Genomic DNA, 17500 nt, shown 5'->3' on the forward strand with positions numbered 1-17500 from the left:
GGTAGCAGCGGGGAGTGTGCGTGTGTGTGTGTGCGTGTGTGTGTGTGTGTGTGTGTGTGTGTCACCTGTGTGTGCGGTGCAGCAGCGTTCAATGTGTGTGTGTCTGCTGTGTTCAGGTTCAGTGTCCAGGCTGTCTGTCCTCGTGCTCCAGTGAGCTCCGTCATGTCACTCGACTTTGGGCTCATAATAAATCTGTGCTCTGATGAGATATGAACACACGCACACACACACACACACGCACACACACACACACACACATGCACACGCACAGATGCACGCGCACACACACACACACACACACACACACACACACTTGTTACTTAGTTACTTTTTATTGAACGCATTACCTAACTTTAGCGTTACTTTTTTTCACCTGGGCTAGGCTTGCTTATTTATTTTTTAATAAAAAATTCAAAAGTCATATTTTTGGCAATTGTGAGGGTCTGTCCACACCAAAAGTGAAATAAATATTTCTACACTTACTCCTGTAAGATGTGTAAATCTCAGTTTTACATTTGAGATTTTAAAGGTTTAAATCTAAAGGTAAAGGTTTCAGAATTTCAATAAATTGACCCTCATGACTGGTTTTGTGGTCCAGGGTCACATATATGCGTGTACAAATACACACAGTTATCACTCAGTACTTAATCCATAAATACACTGTAACAAATAATAACCAAATCTCCCTTTTACAGTCATAAGGGTTTGAACAAAATGAGGAGGAGTAAATGATGACAGAATGATCCAGATTGGGTGAATTAGCACTTTTCTCAGGCTTTAGGTGTATTACTCCACAGCAGAAGGGATCTCACCCGTCTGACGAGTCTGTGTGTTTGCTCCGCTGAAGCAGCTGGGTTTGGTGGAAACCGGCACGAAGGTGGGATCCAGGTCCAGGATGAGCTGGTTGAGCTGATGGATGGAGTTATCGATGTCCAGCGTCAGAGAGCTGAACTCCTCGTCGTGTTTCTTCTCCACGTCTTGGCTCTGAGAGACGGAGGGGCTCGACAGACAGCTGCTCTGCACTGAAACACCAGAAACCACCGCCTCATTCAGTAAAGTGATCTTTTATACTCATCCAAAGGAAAATCATGAATTCTGCTTTAAACCGGATTCTGGTTCAGTTTGAATAAAAGCAAATAACTTTCCCTATAGAAAAAGCAGAAGAAACAGTTTTGTTTAAGTTGTATTTTGTCTTCACATCAGAGTGTTGATGTGCAGAAGACTAGTGTTACTGACTGCTGAAATTATTTATTATTTTGGTGGGAATTCTTTAAGTATAAGACAGAAAATATGATGCATGTTAAAAAACAAATCACAATAAATAGCGTGTTAACCTGCAACTGTTACCTTAAAGAGTTGTTACCTGATTTAACATATATTAACATATTTTAAGTTGTGTTGGTAGTTTAGTTGCTATATTTAGTATTTTTTAGTGCATTAAAGCCTTTCAAGTTAGATTGTATTTCTAGTAATTAAACTAAATGAAACACTAACAAAATGTTTTAGTTTTATCTTAAAAGAAGAAAGTTACTTTTATATAATTTACTTTGTGTTTATTGTAAAATTAAGTTGTAAAAAGCCAAAAAATGATGCACAGAGTAACGTTTTTGCTTGTGATTAAAGAAAATCTATCAAGTATGGTCTTTATAATTAATATCATGTATCTTTTTACTTCGTATAAATACATTTATGTTTGGGAAAATGTAGAATAATTAAATTAAATTAAATACAGTATATTAAAGGGATAGAACATTTTAATTCAATAAGAGTACAAACAGCTGACAAAAAACATCAAAATAATCCAAAGTAATCCAGCCACATATTAGTTTAGAGCTGTTTAAACGCTGCTTGATCTGTGCAGATTTCTCTCCTGATTCACACCAGAACACTGACTCACTGGAGGAAGCGTTATTATGGATTATAGACTTATATTTAATGAGTTAAAAACGTCTTAATGCTTGGTTTGTTTCAGCTTTTGTCTTCTCCAGATGTTAACTGATGGACTGGAGTGCTGTGGATTATTGTGATGTTTTTATCAGCTGTTTGGACTCTCAATTATGAAATTGAAAACTGAGTCAAAGTCTGAGAATTAGTGTATGGTTTTGCAGACAAGTAAAGATTTTGTGTGTAAGCAGCTGAAAAAAGACTGTAAAGTAGTTTGTTCTGCTCACCGGCGGCTTTAGGCAGCAGCTGCTGCATGCGGCTGTGGAAGCGCTGCTCTGTGGCGTCCTCCTCGGGCAGGTACAGGTACTGCTGAGCGGCGACCAGCTGCTGCTGATGGACCCAGGTCTGCGTGGAGTATCCAGCATGCTGGAACACATGAGGCTCTTCTGCGCCAAAGCCGTCAGACAGCAGCGAGTTCTGGCTGCTCTTGTGATAGGACGAGGAGAGCGTGCCCAGACTGTCCACGCTGTGCAGGTCGTGCCGTGAGGCCAGCGCTTCGTCGTCCAGGATGTCGCTTTCACGCTCCTTCGGTACGTTATCGTGGCTCGGTGGCGGGCCCAAGAGCGGCGGCTCCGTTGCGGTGCAGCCTCGACTCGTCTCGTCCAGGCCGAAGCCACTGAGCAACCGCTTGAGCTCCACACGCTCCTGCTGGCTGGGCTGCGGGGTTCTGGGCCAGCCGTCGGTGCGCAGCGAGGCACTGGACAGGCCCGAGTCGCTGCTGGCCGAGAGCATGTGGTCAGGGCTGGAGGAGAGCGTGGCGCTCCAGCTGCCGTTCCTCCTCACCGAGCATCGGTCCAGCGTGAGAGCAGGAGACTGGAGAGGAGTCGCTAGAGAGAGAAGAGATGGACGTGACTCACTGATCACAAACACAACACTGCATAAGGGAAACTATCAATCAACATTTATTTATATAGCACATTTAAAACAACACCAGTTGACCAAAGTGCTTTACATGTTTAAAAATGACTCAAACAGACACAGTACACAACAATATCCATCAGTATCCATCAATGTCCCAAAAGCTAGGGGCAACTGTATGCCACGGTTGCCGTGATTTTGCCAAGTAAGACATGTTCCTGGATCAACATAAATGTCCAAAAATACAGACTTAACCCAATCCCTATCAAATCACGTTCACCGTATGCCACAGAGTAAAGGTGTGTTTTCAACACACTGAGACTTTTTTGAACGGAGACTATTCCAAAGACGTGGGGCTGCCACAGAAAGCGCTCGATCTCCTTTGGTTTTCAGCTGTGTTTTGGGAACATGTAAAAGCAAACTCTGTGAAGATCTTAGAGGTCTAGCAACACAGTGCTGCTGTAACAGACATGAAATGTACTCCGGAGCAAGGCCATGCAAACCTTTAAAAACCATTATCAAAACTTTATATTGGACTCTAAAATCAACAGGGAGCCAGTGCAGCGAAGCCAGCACCGGAGAAATGCTGGACCTTGTGCCAGTCAACAGTCTAGCTGCAGCCGTGAGAGCAGATTCTTAGACAACCCTAAATATAACGAGTTGCAATAATCCAATCTGGATTAAATAAAAGCATGAATCGCGGTTTCCATGTCCTCAAAAGTCAAAATTCCCTTTGATTTGTCAATGATTCATAATTGATAGAAGCTACTTTTAACCACAGGTTTGACTTGTCTATCAAACTTCAACTCAGAGTCAAAGATTACACCAAGGTTTCTTACTTGAGTGTTGACATTAGTGGCCAAGGAGACTAGATGTACAGAAAGCTCTTTGGCTAACTTTGGATGGCCAAAGCTCACCACTTCCGATTTAGACTCATTGAGCTGCAGAAAACTAGAAGCCAACCATGCCCTTATTTCATCCAAACACTCAAACAAAGTTGAAATATTAAATATCATATACTTGCAAAGTGTATGTAATAATATTACAACAAACAAGGATCCTTGAAACAAACCAACAAGCAATCCTTGAAGCAAGGATCATTGTGCAGCAACTCATGCTGTTCACTGTCATCCACCACATGAAAAGTGCACTCAATGTGCGTGAACTAAAGTGTAACTGCATTTTTGGTATTGCATCTTTGCTCCAAATTGATGTTCTGTTGGTTTCTTCCTGTCTGGTTCTTCCTGTGGTTCTGGTTCCTCCTTCAGTGTGTCTGGCTCAACAACACACATGGGACAAACTACATGCTGGAGTCTCATACTAGGTCTAGTGGTTTGTTCAAATCACTTGCACCAGCTAGCGATGATAGCCCGAGGAAGCAGCACTAAAATCAATTCACGGTATTATCGTTAGTATTGTTATTCCTGCAATCTTTGCACACACAGGGCAAACTCTGCAAAAGAGAGCACTATACCACTATTATCTGACAGTTTGCTGTAACCTGTGGACTGGCATACAGACAGACACAGAGCTCAGGACAGTGATGGTGCAGATGTGTTGAATTTCTGTGAGCTTCAGCGTGTGCATGTGAAAACAGGGCCTGAAGTCTGCCGCAGGAATGCTCCTCAGAATGGGGCGTCTGTTTGTGCTTGATCAACCCCTCGTCATTAAAGGAGCTGGAACTTGTTTCCAAGAATACGTTTTATGCAAAACAGCTGTGGGGGACCTGTGATTGTGGCCAGACTATTCCTGTGTTTGTGAGTTTGAGACGGGTGTGAATTCTGCAGCGCACATGAAGTCCTGCCATAAGCCTCACCACAGCCAGAAAAAGATGCATGGACTCTCGGGGTGGTTTCAGTGTGTGTGTGTGTGTGTGTGTAAAACAGCAAAGCCAGAGTACAGAAAAAGACACAGACTGAATGTTGCCCAACTATGCAAAACAACAAATCATTTAAGGCGAGTTAAAGCATTTAGATGCTTTAAAAGGACAGTGGGGTTGTACAGTAGGTAGAGGTGGGTGATATAGCGGTAAACACAATTAACCGGTAGAGATTTTGGACTATTGACCAAATCGTTTGCACGCGTTTTAAGCATTGCGATTTAAAAACGTGATTTTAAGCCGCTTGAAACGCAATCAGCAGCGAAAGAGAACTCATTTGGCTGTCTAAGATTCGTGAAGACGGTGCTCATAGAGCGTGGGAGTATTGAACGGAGCTATTTTTGCCGCTTTATAGGCCTTGAACAGTTAAATACACACACTTGTATGTCAAAATGCCTGTCTTTTCAAGTGAAAGCAAACAGCTGAGAAGGAAAACATGTTTATTGGATCCGGGTAGCTCTTAAAGTGACAGCAGTCTAATATTCCTGCTGTCTGTCATTCATGTGCGTGATCTCTCACTGACTAAATCACTTTTGTAACTTTAATAAGAAGAAATTATGCAGAATCTGCAGTGTTTTTATTCATTTGATTACTTTATACAATGTATGTAGCATTTCTTATTTATTTTTTCATCACCAATATTTTTGTCATATTGCTTGTAAGTAGTTTCTTATTCTTATTTAATCACTGACTGTTTACTTGTCTTCAGTGAGCTTGAGTTTTTTTTGTTTTGTTTGGGTTTCAATTAAGATGCCAAACTTGTGCAGTTTCTTCTCAATGGGTAAGCTGAACTCGAGTTTTTATAATGCACTGTTGCTCATATGATATTGCTTTTACATTACAGATCAACAGACAAGTATGTTCGATATATTTAAATAAGTAAGGAAGCACAACGAAGGTCACCAAAGACCCTACTTTTCTTTTTATGCCACGGATTCATGAACTGCTGTTGCTAGTTTAAAAGATGTGACTAAGCCTTATTTGGACACGTTTGAAACTAATTTAAAAACTAACACCAATTTGGTTACTTGAATGATTAAATGACTCACTGATGAAGACTTCTCTAACTTGTTTCATTCCCTAAAGAACCAGTATTTTTAATGAACCAGTTGAGTAAATGATTCAACGACTCACTCACACAGTCATTTGTTGCCACCCACTGGTGTAATAGTGCAACCTGCAGAAAGAATCACTGTAGAATCAATTAGACGGTTATATCAGAACTCCTAAACAGCAGATTTCAGGACCAGAACTTAAAACTGTGTGTATTTAAAACAGGATACATACAATACCCAAGTACAACTCCTATTTTTGAACCTAATTAAGTTGCTGGACATACTATAATATAAAACATGTAATAAACATTTGTTCTTTTGTTTGTTTATTGTTAGTGTAATATACAATATGACAGTAAAACATGTTCCTGATAAACAAACAACAAACTCTGGAGTATCTCTGAGGTGATTTGAGCGTGTCTGTGTAGCCAGATCTCCATCAGCATCATATAATCTCAAGCACATGTCCTTCCTTTTATAAATAAACATTAAAATCTTCCTACCTTCTGCAGTGCAGATGTTCTGGTAGGAGTTCCATTTAGAGAGTGAATCTGTGCTCATGTAGTCGATGGTCACATCTGGGCCGTTGTGCCAGCGCTCTGAACCTGAGTGAACAACAGACTGATGGATAACAGCTACACCACCGGCCCTCGTGTGTGTACAGCACTGCCAACAGCACACGACATGTGGAGAAACTTCAGCATTACCTGACAACAACACAGAAAAACCCACCTGAAATTCTTTCTGGGCCATCAGAGAACACCAACTCCACTTTCCCATAATCTGGAAATCTGGCATCTGAAATTGAAACATCAGAATATCAACACAACTACATTTTCATTCCAAATAAACTCAGAGCTCCTGAATGGGTCGTTGTGTCTGTAGTGGTCAGATGGCTGACCTTTGTTAGCGTGCTCCATGTCGTCTTTCTGAAACACGAGGCTGTAGGCCTGAACGGCACCCGTGTGAAACTGAACTCTGAATATAACGTCTCGCTCAGACCGGCTGCTCTTATGGAAGCATTTCACCTGCAGACAGAAGACAGAATATAGATATGTAGTGGTGAGAAAAACACAGCATTCCTCATTGAGATAAAGGCACGGATGAACGGGATGCAGAGGTGCTGCTCTGATCACCAAATCACTGAACGTCTATCTAATGTCTTTCGCTTTCCTCCATTATGTTCACTTTCATTCTTCAGTGGTTTTCACTCTTCTTTATCTCCTTTATTTTATCAAGCATCTACATCATTTATAAACACAAAGCACTCAAACCTGTTCTGTCTGTTCATACTCTGGATTTATATTCTAGAATGTAGTCTAGTCTTAGTTTAGTCTTTAGTCTAAGCTGTCATTGTTCAGGATGCTGGCACGATTAAATGATGAAGAAGTGCATGAATTATTTCTGTGGGTGCAGTTACACGCTTGTTATTGACAAACGTGTATCCTAAATGTTTATTTGGTGTTTATTCAGGGTTTGTTTGTACCAGAATATCTCCCTTCAGTAGCTGTGCAGGTTCGAGGGCGATGCAGATCCTGTCTCTGTGAGCGGCTCCAACGTGACTGCAAGATATGTTCAGAAATCTCAGTCAAACCAGGGTTTTTATCATTAACTGAAACTAAAACTTAAAAAATTTACATTACCTGAAACAAATTAAACAATGAACTATAATAAATCAATAAGCCTCGTGAAGCCGTGGTTTACAGTGAGTTTATAACAGCTAAGGGGTGTTGTTAGGTACGACGTGAAGCAGAGTTAAACCCCCTTAGCTGTTATAAATTCACTGTAAACCACGGCTTCATGGGGATTACTGCTTTTATAAAACGGTTATTCCATATACGTAGTAAGGTTTCACAAAATAAAGCAGAGCAAATAAAGTGTAATGATATTAATAAACACAGTATTCTTCCACCAAACAATGTAGCTCCTCAGAAACAGTTGTGGTTGCTACAAAGCGGGTGCCGAGCGACACACAAACGTAAACAAAGGTGTGTGTTACTTTGTAGCGTCATTTACAACAGCTTCGAATGCGGCTCAGCCAATCAGAGCCAAGCACCGGAACTCTCCGCTTTATAATAACAAATTAAACTTATTTCAGCTAGTGGCCAAGGCAACATTTCTCATTTGTGTGACAAATACTAAAACAACTAGAACTAAATAAACTAAAACTTAATAAAAACGATGTAGACATCTGAATAAATAAACAGAAAAAAGAACAAAAAATCAATTAATAAAATGAATAAAAACAACAAAATTGCTAAAACTTTAATTAAAATAAAAATGAAAACGGAAAAGACAAATAAATTCTAATTCAAAATATTAACAAAAACTATAATAGCATATCAATTATATAAAAAGAACACTGAGCATGAGATATTAAATCAAACCAGAATGTATATACTCTATATACAAAGAAGTGAATGAACTCACTAGACTCCTGAGACAGAGACCACCTGCATCCCCTGATACACCTTCAGATACGGCTGACACACTGCAAAACATCACGATGCAAGAGAAAGAACGGGTTATTCTTAAAACGGCTCCAGTTCTGGCTGTGGTAGCACTGGATTTCAGGGTTAAATACGTCTTTGCAGCACTTTCTTCTGTTGTGAACTAACTCTAGCACATGATGCAGTCCAGAAGAGCACTGACCTCCTGCAGGGTCGAAGTGAGGGATGCCATGAATGATGATGCAGTGGAGGAAGAGAGGAGACGTGTTCATCTTGATGGAGCCGCTCAGGAGACTGCTGAGGATCCACACGTACCTGAACAAACAGCAGAGCTTCATCTGACACAGAGTTATCAAGTGTGCTCATTTATCAGGTATTCAGTCCTTCTTACATCAAGACAATTGCAATCCTATTTACTTATATATGCACTCAATCTCCTCGTGTCTTCTGTCTCTGGTTGATCGTTTAGAGTGTTTTATCCAGTCGAAGCTCTTTTAGTGTAACTGTACAAATGCTTCTCGTGTCAAATCTTGACTGATTTTGATCAAGTAAAGGTCAGAATAACTGCAGTAATATCTCCAGATGAACACTTACTGCACTGAAGCAGCTCAGCTTTACTTGATTCTCCATCAATCATGTTTTAGAGTCTCAAATCTGATCCTCAGGATCTTTTGAGGAGCGTTTGTTTCCAGAAGCTTTACTTTCACTGTTCCTCAGCGGAGGAATGATCTTCACAAGCCTCCAGAACATCTCACATCTTCTGAGGAGCCTTTATTTCTTCAGCTCTCAATCACTGCATTATATGTTTGGAGCATTTCACTCTCATCTTACTGACACATTACTGCAGATATAGAGCGACCGCTGATATTTATAGCATTTTATGTCAGTATCTGCTCTACTGTTAGAAAGATCTCATTGTTTTACATTATACGAGCCTCAGAATATCATCATATAAGTATCAGCATCTGCAGCAAATTCCATATTTTTACTCAGTTTAGGCCAATATATGTGTAAACGCAAAGAAATACTGATAACGTGAGAAGACCTAGTGAAGAAAGATGATCAGATCATCACACAGAAGCGCGTGCAGAGCTGCAGGACGTGTGTGTTTGAAGTGAATCACCTCTTCTGAGACGGCGTCATCAACGCAGAAACCTTGTCATCGTAGAACTTCCTCATGGCGAAGCGATCTAAAGCCTGATCTGCACTGTCAGGAAGATACGAACACAGCATTACAGCAGATTACAGCAATCACCAAACACCACAGCAACTTTAACCAGACGTGTGTTGGGTCTGAAATGCTAAAACACTAGATGATGAAGATGAGAGCAGTCAAAACTCATAACATCAGCTGTGTGGATCAACTGTGGATCATTTATCCTTGCTTTGGCACAAAATACCTTCAACGACTACATCTTTCACATTACATACATTATTTTCTGCCTCAGACACAAAAACCACCAAAACTCAATGTACTTACAGGCCAGTCTGGACATTTCCAAACTCTTTACATAACATAATACAAAACTGAATAAAACAGATATTTCCCACATTTCTACAGTAATCTCGTATTTAAATATATTCCAAATCTAAAAAAACATGAAATACTATGCAGCTGAACACCTACACGCCTTTCAGTTTCATTACCTTCCATACAAAAGTGGAAACTTATGAATAATATTGTGCTGTAATGTAAACAGAGAGTGTGTAAAATGTATTGCAGTGAATCTGAACAGTACAGAGTGTCGTTATTGTTCTTGTTACTAATGCTGCCTGATTTTAACTTTTTTGTTGTTTTTTTTCAATGTCATTATGAGTGAAAAAGTGTGTTTGTTGGTTGACAATCTTTGCTAAAGTTATGAAGGGTTTATTTGAAACAGTATGAACTATTTTGATACATTTTGAACGAAATTAACTGCTGTGCCAAACTGAAAGCTGGCAAGGAGAAATGTGTGAAGAGTTTAGAAAAAGTGACAAAAGTATTGAGAAATGGGCGGTAAGCAATAAAGATTAAATGAGGTAGAAAGAGCTCTTTAAGGTAGCAGTTACAGTGAGCTGGTTCTCTACACCTGAGGTTCCTCTGACAGGAGAACTAAAAATCAGCTTGATGTTAGTGAAGAGAAAAGATCCCGCAGATACAGACACTGGATTGATGACTGAGAGTGAGATCTGTCGGAGCGTGTGAAGAGCGAAGCTACCTGGCAGAGACGTCTGTGAAATGAACAAAGCAGGAGATGACCACTCCGATCCTGCCCTTCCCTCCCTGGTGAATCAGAGAGAGATCACGCATTACTGACACTCAACACAGCTCATCCCTGGCCGAGCATGTGGTTTGGTGATAAGATCTCACCCTGCAGTGAATGACCACCACGTGCAGCGGATCAGCGTTCAGCCAGTCCTCTATGGCCTTACAGATGCTGCAGATCTTATCCAGAGGAGGAGCGTGGAAGTCCGGCCATCCCGTGTCCAGAGTCTGAGAGGACCAGCACATCAACACAGTTCAAATACACACCGATATCATGCTCCAGACTGGATGAGGCTGTAAAAAATTACTGTGATTTTAACGGTAAAAGACTGTAAAAGTTCTACAGTAAACACCTGTTTATTGGTTAACGGTAAGCTCCCCTACTATATACGGTGAAAAACTGTATTGGACATTACATGTAATTTTATGGTAGTATACCGTTTTTGAAAGTGAAAAAGAACGTATCATTTACTGTGAATAACCATAAGCTGACATTCCCAGAATTCCCTGCATTACATTTCACATTCAATGTTTTTTCATTTAAATAACTATGTTTATTCTTGGTTTATTCTCATCAGTTGTGTACATTAGGATTGTATGTTACATCTGATGTTGATGTTTATTGCATTATTTCAGTTTCATGTGTGTTACCATGATGGTGTTGAGTATATATATATATGTTAGTATTGTGATGGGCTTTGGTTCATCGTGTGACTTTCTCATCACCTCCTGCATTTGGTGGTTATCAGTGTATTACAAAGCTGCAAAACAGATTTCAGTACTTCAATAGGTTGCTATATTAACATAGTATCAGTTGATGAAAGTACGGTATTTAACTGTAAATTTAAGTTAAATCTGTAAAACCTAAAATGTGTCCCTGCAGCACAAAAGCAGTGTTAAGTCGCTGGGGGATATTTGTAGCAATAGCCAACAATACATTGTATGGGTCACAATTATACATTTCTCTTTTATGCCAGAAATCATTAGGATATTAAGTTAAGATCATGTTCCATGAAGATATTTAGTAAGTTTCCTACCGTAAATACATCAAAACTTAATGTTTGATTAGTAATATGAATTGCTAAGAACTTCATTTGAACAACTTTAAAGATGATTTTCTCAATATTTAGATTTTTTTGCACCCTCAGATTCCAGATTTTCAAATAGTTGTATCTCAACCAAATATTGTCCGATCCTAACAAACCATACATCAATGGAAAGCTATTTATTCAGCTTTCAGATGATGCATAAATCTCAATTTCACAAAATTGACCCTTGTGACTGTTTTTGTGCTCCAGGATCACAAATGTGGCTACCATATTTTTGATATGGTAAAATTTTACAGATTTTTTTTTTACAGTGCACACTACCTTATGGTTCATCTTAGTGAGCTCCTGCTTTCTCTCTGACAGGTTGATCACCTGGAAAACGAATGATGAAGAGTTAAACAGCATCAGCTCTAGACCGGAAGCCCATGATGCATGATGTTATGACAGAACTTCATCAGAGAGTGTGTCTCCTGTGTGAAAGCGTAACGGATCCTCACCAGATAGTTGTCTGAGTGTTTGGACTTGAGCATGCGTGTGACGTCTCTCAGGTTGCGCAGGTAAGTCTCCTCGAAGCAGTCTTGAGGGAAGGACACCGCAATAATGCGCTCCGTCACATAGGTGAGGTCGAGTTCATATCCCTCCTCCATCTGCAGGGGTCAAAAGGTCATCAGAATGTAACAACACCACACCATCAACTGATCCTTGAAATAAAATGACACTTTGCTTTTGCAGCATATGATTAAATGAGAACTAAGACTGACGGGTGACAGCACTTACTAATTCAAATACTCTCACATTAGTTGTATATATATAGGTAACACTTCAGTATAGGCACCAATTCTCACTAATAACCTGTTGCTTATTAGCATGTCTATTATTAATATTTTGGCTGTTTATGAGGCATGATCATAGTCTACAGCAAAAGTCATAGTTGATGGTTTGTTAATAGCAATAACTGGACCTTGAAATAAAGTGTGACCTATATACAGTGGGTACGGAAAGTATTCAGACCCCCTTCAATTTTTCACTCTTTGTTATATTGCAGCCATTTGCTAAAATCATTTAAGTTAATTTATAAATACATGACATACAAATTTGAATAGAAAATTCAAAAAATTCAATATTTTAAAGTCTATTATTTCTGTAAGAAGTAGGCTACTCTTTTTAAAGTGTACTTCTTTTTCACAAGGGTTAACATATAGCGAGCTTCAGCACTAGTTTAAATTTCTTTCTAAGAATATCTGAAAATCAGCCTTCTGTGGTAGTATTGATGAATCAGATCGAATGATGAACCATTTCACACCTTTACACAGAAAACAACCGAATCAAAGGAACTGATTAATTTCATGAATCATTTAACCTTTCAAAATGATATTGTAACAAACGAATTCCTGAGTGTAAGTTAAGACATCCGACACCCCGCTGGATTTAATCTATTACAGTATCATTCAGATGAGTTGCTATTAACAAATGGAAACCTTTATAAAGTATCCTTCTCCTCAAACATTTGTCAGTTATATTCTTTAAATACCAATAACTCAATATACTGTTGGTCAGATCATTCAAAACAACAGAAGACGAGTCCACTGACAGCAAATGTGACTGTATACTGTATGATTAATTCTGACTTTGCATTCACTGAAATATTTAATATAACTCCATATTCATAATATTTCTATACTATCAAACTCATTATCTGTGCTCACTTTGATTACATGTGTGGTCAAACGCTTGAATGTACCATCGACACTGATATTATAAAGTCTCACAAACTATAACACGCTGTCAGTGAGCTTCAAAAACTTGGACAACATTTTCAAAGCAAACTGACCGAAAGTCACACTAAAAGAAAACATCTTCAGCACTGATCTGCAACCTCTTCTGAGAAAGTGCTGCAGTTACTGAAAAGCTGAAAGCCCAAGATCATCCGTCTGTTTGGCAGCTGCATGTATGAAGCAGGAGAACAGAAGGAGCACGATACAGACCGAGGAGGACCTGATTGAGTCATCAGGAGCTGCATGTGTTCATGGAGCACTATGTTCTATGACTGTGTCTGATTCATTCATCTGCACTAAATGTGATCCTGGAGCACAAAACCAGTCATACGTAGCACGCAGAGGTGGACAGTAGTGAAGTAGTTTTACTTTACTCAAGTCAATTAAAAAAGTATCTGTACTTTTCTTTGAAAAACTTTTACTTCTCTACATTCCAAAGCATAATGTACTTGTTGCTGCACTACATTTCATAAATAAAAGTTTTTTTTTTTACCTTTAATACTTAAGAACATTTCAAATGTAGCACTTTCTTGTACTCAAGTAAATCTTTGAATTAGTACTAGAAGTACTAGATTTCTAATGTAATTAAGTATTACATTATATTTAATAAGAAGCATAGTGCAGTAAAAAGTACAATATTATGCTCTGGAATGTTGTGAAGTAACAGGTTTCTAAAGAAAAAACACTGATAAAGTACAGACACATGAAAAGTACTTTTACAGCAGAGTAAAAATACCTCTGCACAGGTATGTTTGTAGCAATAGCCAACAATACATTGTATGGGTCACAATTATACATTTCTCTTTTATGCCAAAAATCATTAGGATATTAAGTAAAGATCATGTTCCATGAAGATATTTAGTAAATCTCCTACCGTAAATATATCAAAACTTAATGTTTGATTAGTAATATGCATTGCTAAGAACTTCATTTGAACAACTTTAAAGGAGAGTTTCTCAATATAAAATTTTTTTGCACCCTCAGATTCCAGATTTTCAAATATTGTCCTATCCTAACACACCATACATCAATGGAAAGATTATTTATTTAACTTTCAGATGATGCATACATCTCAATTTCCAAAAATGGGCCCTTATGACTGCTTTTGTGCTCCAGTGTCACAGATGTGTTGAGTGATTGATCTGCACACAGGAGCGGTGGCTGGATGGTTTCTCCAGTGACTCCAGACGTGTCTCTGCAGGCCCGCCGTGGGCCGCACATACCTGGGATCAAGGTGTGTCGTCCTGAGGAAGAGATCCAGCTCCTGCAGGCATGAGAAGCCAGAGAGCGTGTGCGCTGAGATCCGGGCCTGTAGAAACAAGCTCTGGATCAGCTTTCTGTAGCCTTCAGCTGCATCAGACAACAAACCCACACAGCAGACGTGTGTCCAAACCTCTGAACTTCAGCCAACACGTGTACAAACTCCATCAAACCATCCTCAAATTACTTCAGTGAGATTACTGTTACCAGAGGTGGACAGTAGTGAAGTATTCTTACTTTATTCAAATACCTTTAAAAAGTATCACTACATTATCTGAGTGTTTTTCTTTGGAAAACATTTTCTTCACTACATTCCAAAGCATTATGTCATACTTTTTACTACACTACATTTCATAAATTAAAGTTGTTGTTTTTTCTTTACCTTTAATACATAAGAACATTAAAAATGTCCCAGGTGAACAAAATGCACTTCCATAATATTCTTAAAGTGCTCTATTTTCACGCACTCATTTTGTACTTAATATACTAAAAATTTATATTTAGTTTCCACTTGTAGTACACTTGAACCCATCTTTCATACACTAGTACACTACTACAAGTGGTGACTAAATGCATTTTAAATACAGAGATAGTATGTTAAAACCACATTTTAGTTCATATTCATGGTGCCCCAAAATAGCATAGTTAAGTGCACTTAGTTGATCTTAAGTTTATCTTACTAAAGTTTCTAAAGAGAAACACTCTGATAAAGTACAGACTCTTGAAAAGTACTGTTAAAGCAGAGTAGAAATACTTCACTACTGTCTGCCTCTGACTGTTACACTGTAGCTTCAAATGAAGAGGACAATGTGAAGCGAATTCACAACCACGAACACCTCGGCGCATCAGACGAGATCTACGTATATTCATGAGAAACACAACACTGAGAAGCAGATGGTCAGATCTCACACAACAACCTGCTCCAGACACTCTGACTGACAGCTCACACACCTGAACACACACCTGAACACACACCAGAACACACACCTGAACACACCAGAACACACACCTGAAAACACCTGAACACACACCAGAACACACACCTGAACACACACCAGAGCACACACCAGAGCACACACCTGAACACACGCCTGAACACACGCCTGAACACACGCCAGAACACACAGCTGAACACACACCTGAACACACACCAGAACACACACCTGAACACACACCAGAGCACACACCAGAACACACGCCTGAACACACGCCTGAACACACGCCAGAACACACGCCTGAACACACGCCAGAACACACGCCAGAACACACGCCTGAACACACGCCAGAACACACAGCTGAACACACACCTGAACACACACCTGAACACACAGCTGAACACACACCAGAACACACACCTGAACACACACCAGAACACACCCCTGAACACACCTGAACACACACCAGAACACACCCCTGAACACACCTGAACACACACCAGAACACACCCCTGAACACACCTGAACACACACCAGAACACACCCCTGAACACACCTGAACACACACCAGAACACACCCCTGAACACACCTGAACACACACCAGAACACACCCCTGAACACACCTGAACACACACCAGAACACACCCCTGAACACACCTGAACACACACCAGAACACACCCCTGAACACACCTGAACACACACCAGAACACACCCCTGAACACACCTGAACACACACCAGAACACACCCCTGAACACACCTGAACACACACCAGAACACACCCCTGAACACACCTGAACACACACCAGAACACACCCCTGAACACACCTGAACACACACCAGAACACACCCCTGAACACACCTGAACACACACCAGAACACACCAGAACACACACCTGAACACACACCTGAACACACACACCTGAACACACCAGAACACACCAGAACACACACCTGAACACACCAGAACACCCAAACACTACGTCTGACAGACACCTGAACACACACCAGAACACACCAGAACACACACCTGAACACCCAAACACTGCGTCTGACAGACACCTGAACACACACCTGAACACACACACCTGAACACACACACCTGAACACACCAGAACACACCAGAACACACACCTGAACACACACCAGAACACACCAGAACACTGCGTCTGACAGACACCAGAACACACACCTGAACACACCAGAACACTGCGTCTGACAGACACCTGAACACACACCTGAACACACACCTGAACACACACCAGAACACACACCAGAACACACCAGAACACTGCGTCTGACAGACACCTGAACACACACCTGAACACACACCTGAACACCCAAACACTGCGTCTGACAGACACCTTTATTCACAACCGTTCAAAAATGTTTTTAATGGTTTCACAAGAAGTCTCTTCTGCTTACCAAGGCTGCAATTATTTGATCAAAAATACAGTGAAATATTATCAGAATGTAAAACAGCTGTTTTCTGTGTGAATATGTGTTAATCTGTAATGTATTTCTGTGATGCGCAGCTGTATTTTCAGCATCATTCCTCCAGTCTTCAGTGTCACATGATCTTCAGAAATCAGTATAATATGCTGATCTGCTGCTCAAGAAACATTTCTGATTATTATCAATGTTGAAAACAGTTGTGCTGCACAATATTTTTGTGAAAACCGTGATCAATTTCAGGATTCACCGATGAATAGAAAGTTCAAAAGAACAGCATTTATTTGAAACTGAAATATTTTGTAACATTATAAATGTCTGTACTTTAACTTTTGAGCATTTTAATGCATCCTTGATGAATAAAATAATAATTATTATAATTTTATTTTACTGACCACAAAGTTTGCAACAATAGTGTGCACTGCACTGAAGGTAAGCACTGTTCAGTTCATTCATTCTCCGGGAATCAAACCCGTGTTTGCTCTGCTCTTTCAGCTACAGAAGCAGCATTACTCTGATGCTCAAGGAAATGGACAACCAATCCAGATCATTGTCCACTGTGTTTTGTGTGTAAATATTAATTTACTTCTCTCAAGCG

General features: G+C 39.9%; 1 protein-coding gene across 4 annotated transcripts in view; it reads right to left on the reverse strand.

Moving 5' to 3' along the window:
• The window catches only part of LOC107568339 (tensin-3), a 36451-nt gene that overhangs the window by 16635 nt on the left and 2316 nt on the right, over nt 1-17500 (reverse strand). For 2 of the 4 annotated variants that reach the window (XM_016254300.1, XM_016254298.1), the window contains exons 2-15: nt 11978-12127; nt 11802-11852; nt 10537-10659; nt 10385-10449; nt 9310-9393; nt 8389-8501; nt 8167-8227; nt 7223-7298; nt 6638-6764; nt 6469-6534; nt 6240-6341; nt 2172-2771; nt 813-1022; nt 66-199 (exon numbers count right to left, since the gene is read on the reverse strand). In XM_016254300.1, the coding sequence (XP_016109786.1) occupies nt 66-199; nt 813-1022; nt 2172-2771; nt 6240-6341; nt 6469-6534; nt 6638-6764; nt 7223-7298; nt 8167-8227; nt 8389-8501; nt 9310-9393; nt 10385-10449; nt 10537-10659; nt 11802-11852; nt 11978-12127 (1962 nt within the window). Of the gene's footprint in view, nt 1-65; nt 200-812; nt 1023-2171; nt 2772-6239; nt 6342-6468; nt 6535-6637; nt 6765-7222; nt 7299-8166; nt 8228-8388; nt 8502-9309; nt 9394-10384; nt 10450-10536; nt 10660-11157; nt 11193-11801; nt 11853-11977; nt 12128-14478; nt 14565-17500 lie in introns of those variants that run through there. The other 2 variants (XM_016254299.1, XM_016254301.1) reach the window with 2 other exon arrangements.

This window comes from Sinocyclocheilus grahami, unplaced genomic scaffold (genome assembly GCF_001515645.1).
Source record: "Sinocyclocheilus grahami isolate Dianchi unplaced genomic scaffold, SAMN03320097.WGS_v1.1 scaffold1235.1, whole genome shotgun sequence".
Classification (NCBI taxonomy): Eukaryota; Metazoa; Chordata; class Actinopteri; order Cypriniformes; family Cyprinidae; genus Sinocyclocheilus; species Sinocyclocheilus grahami.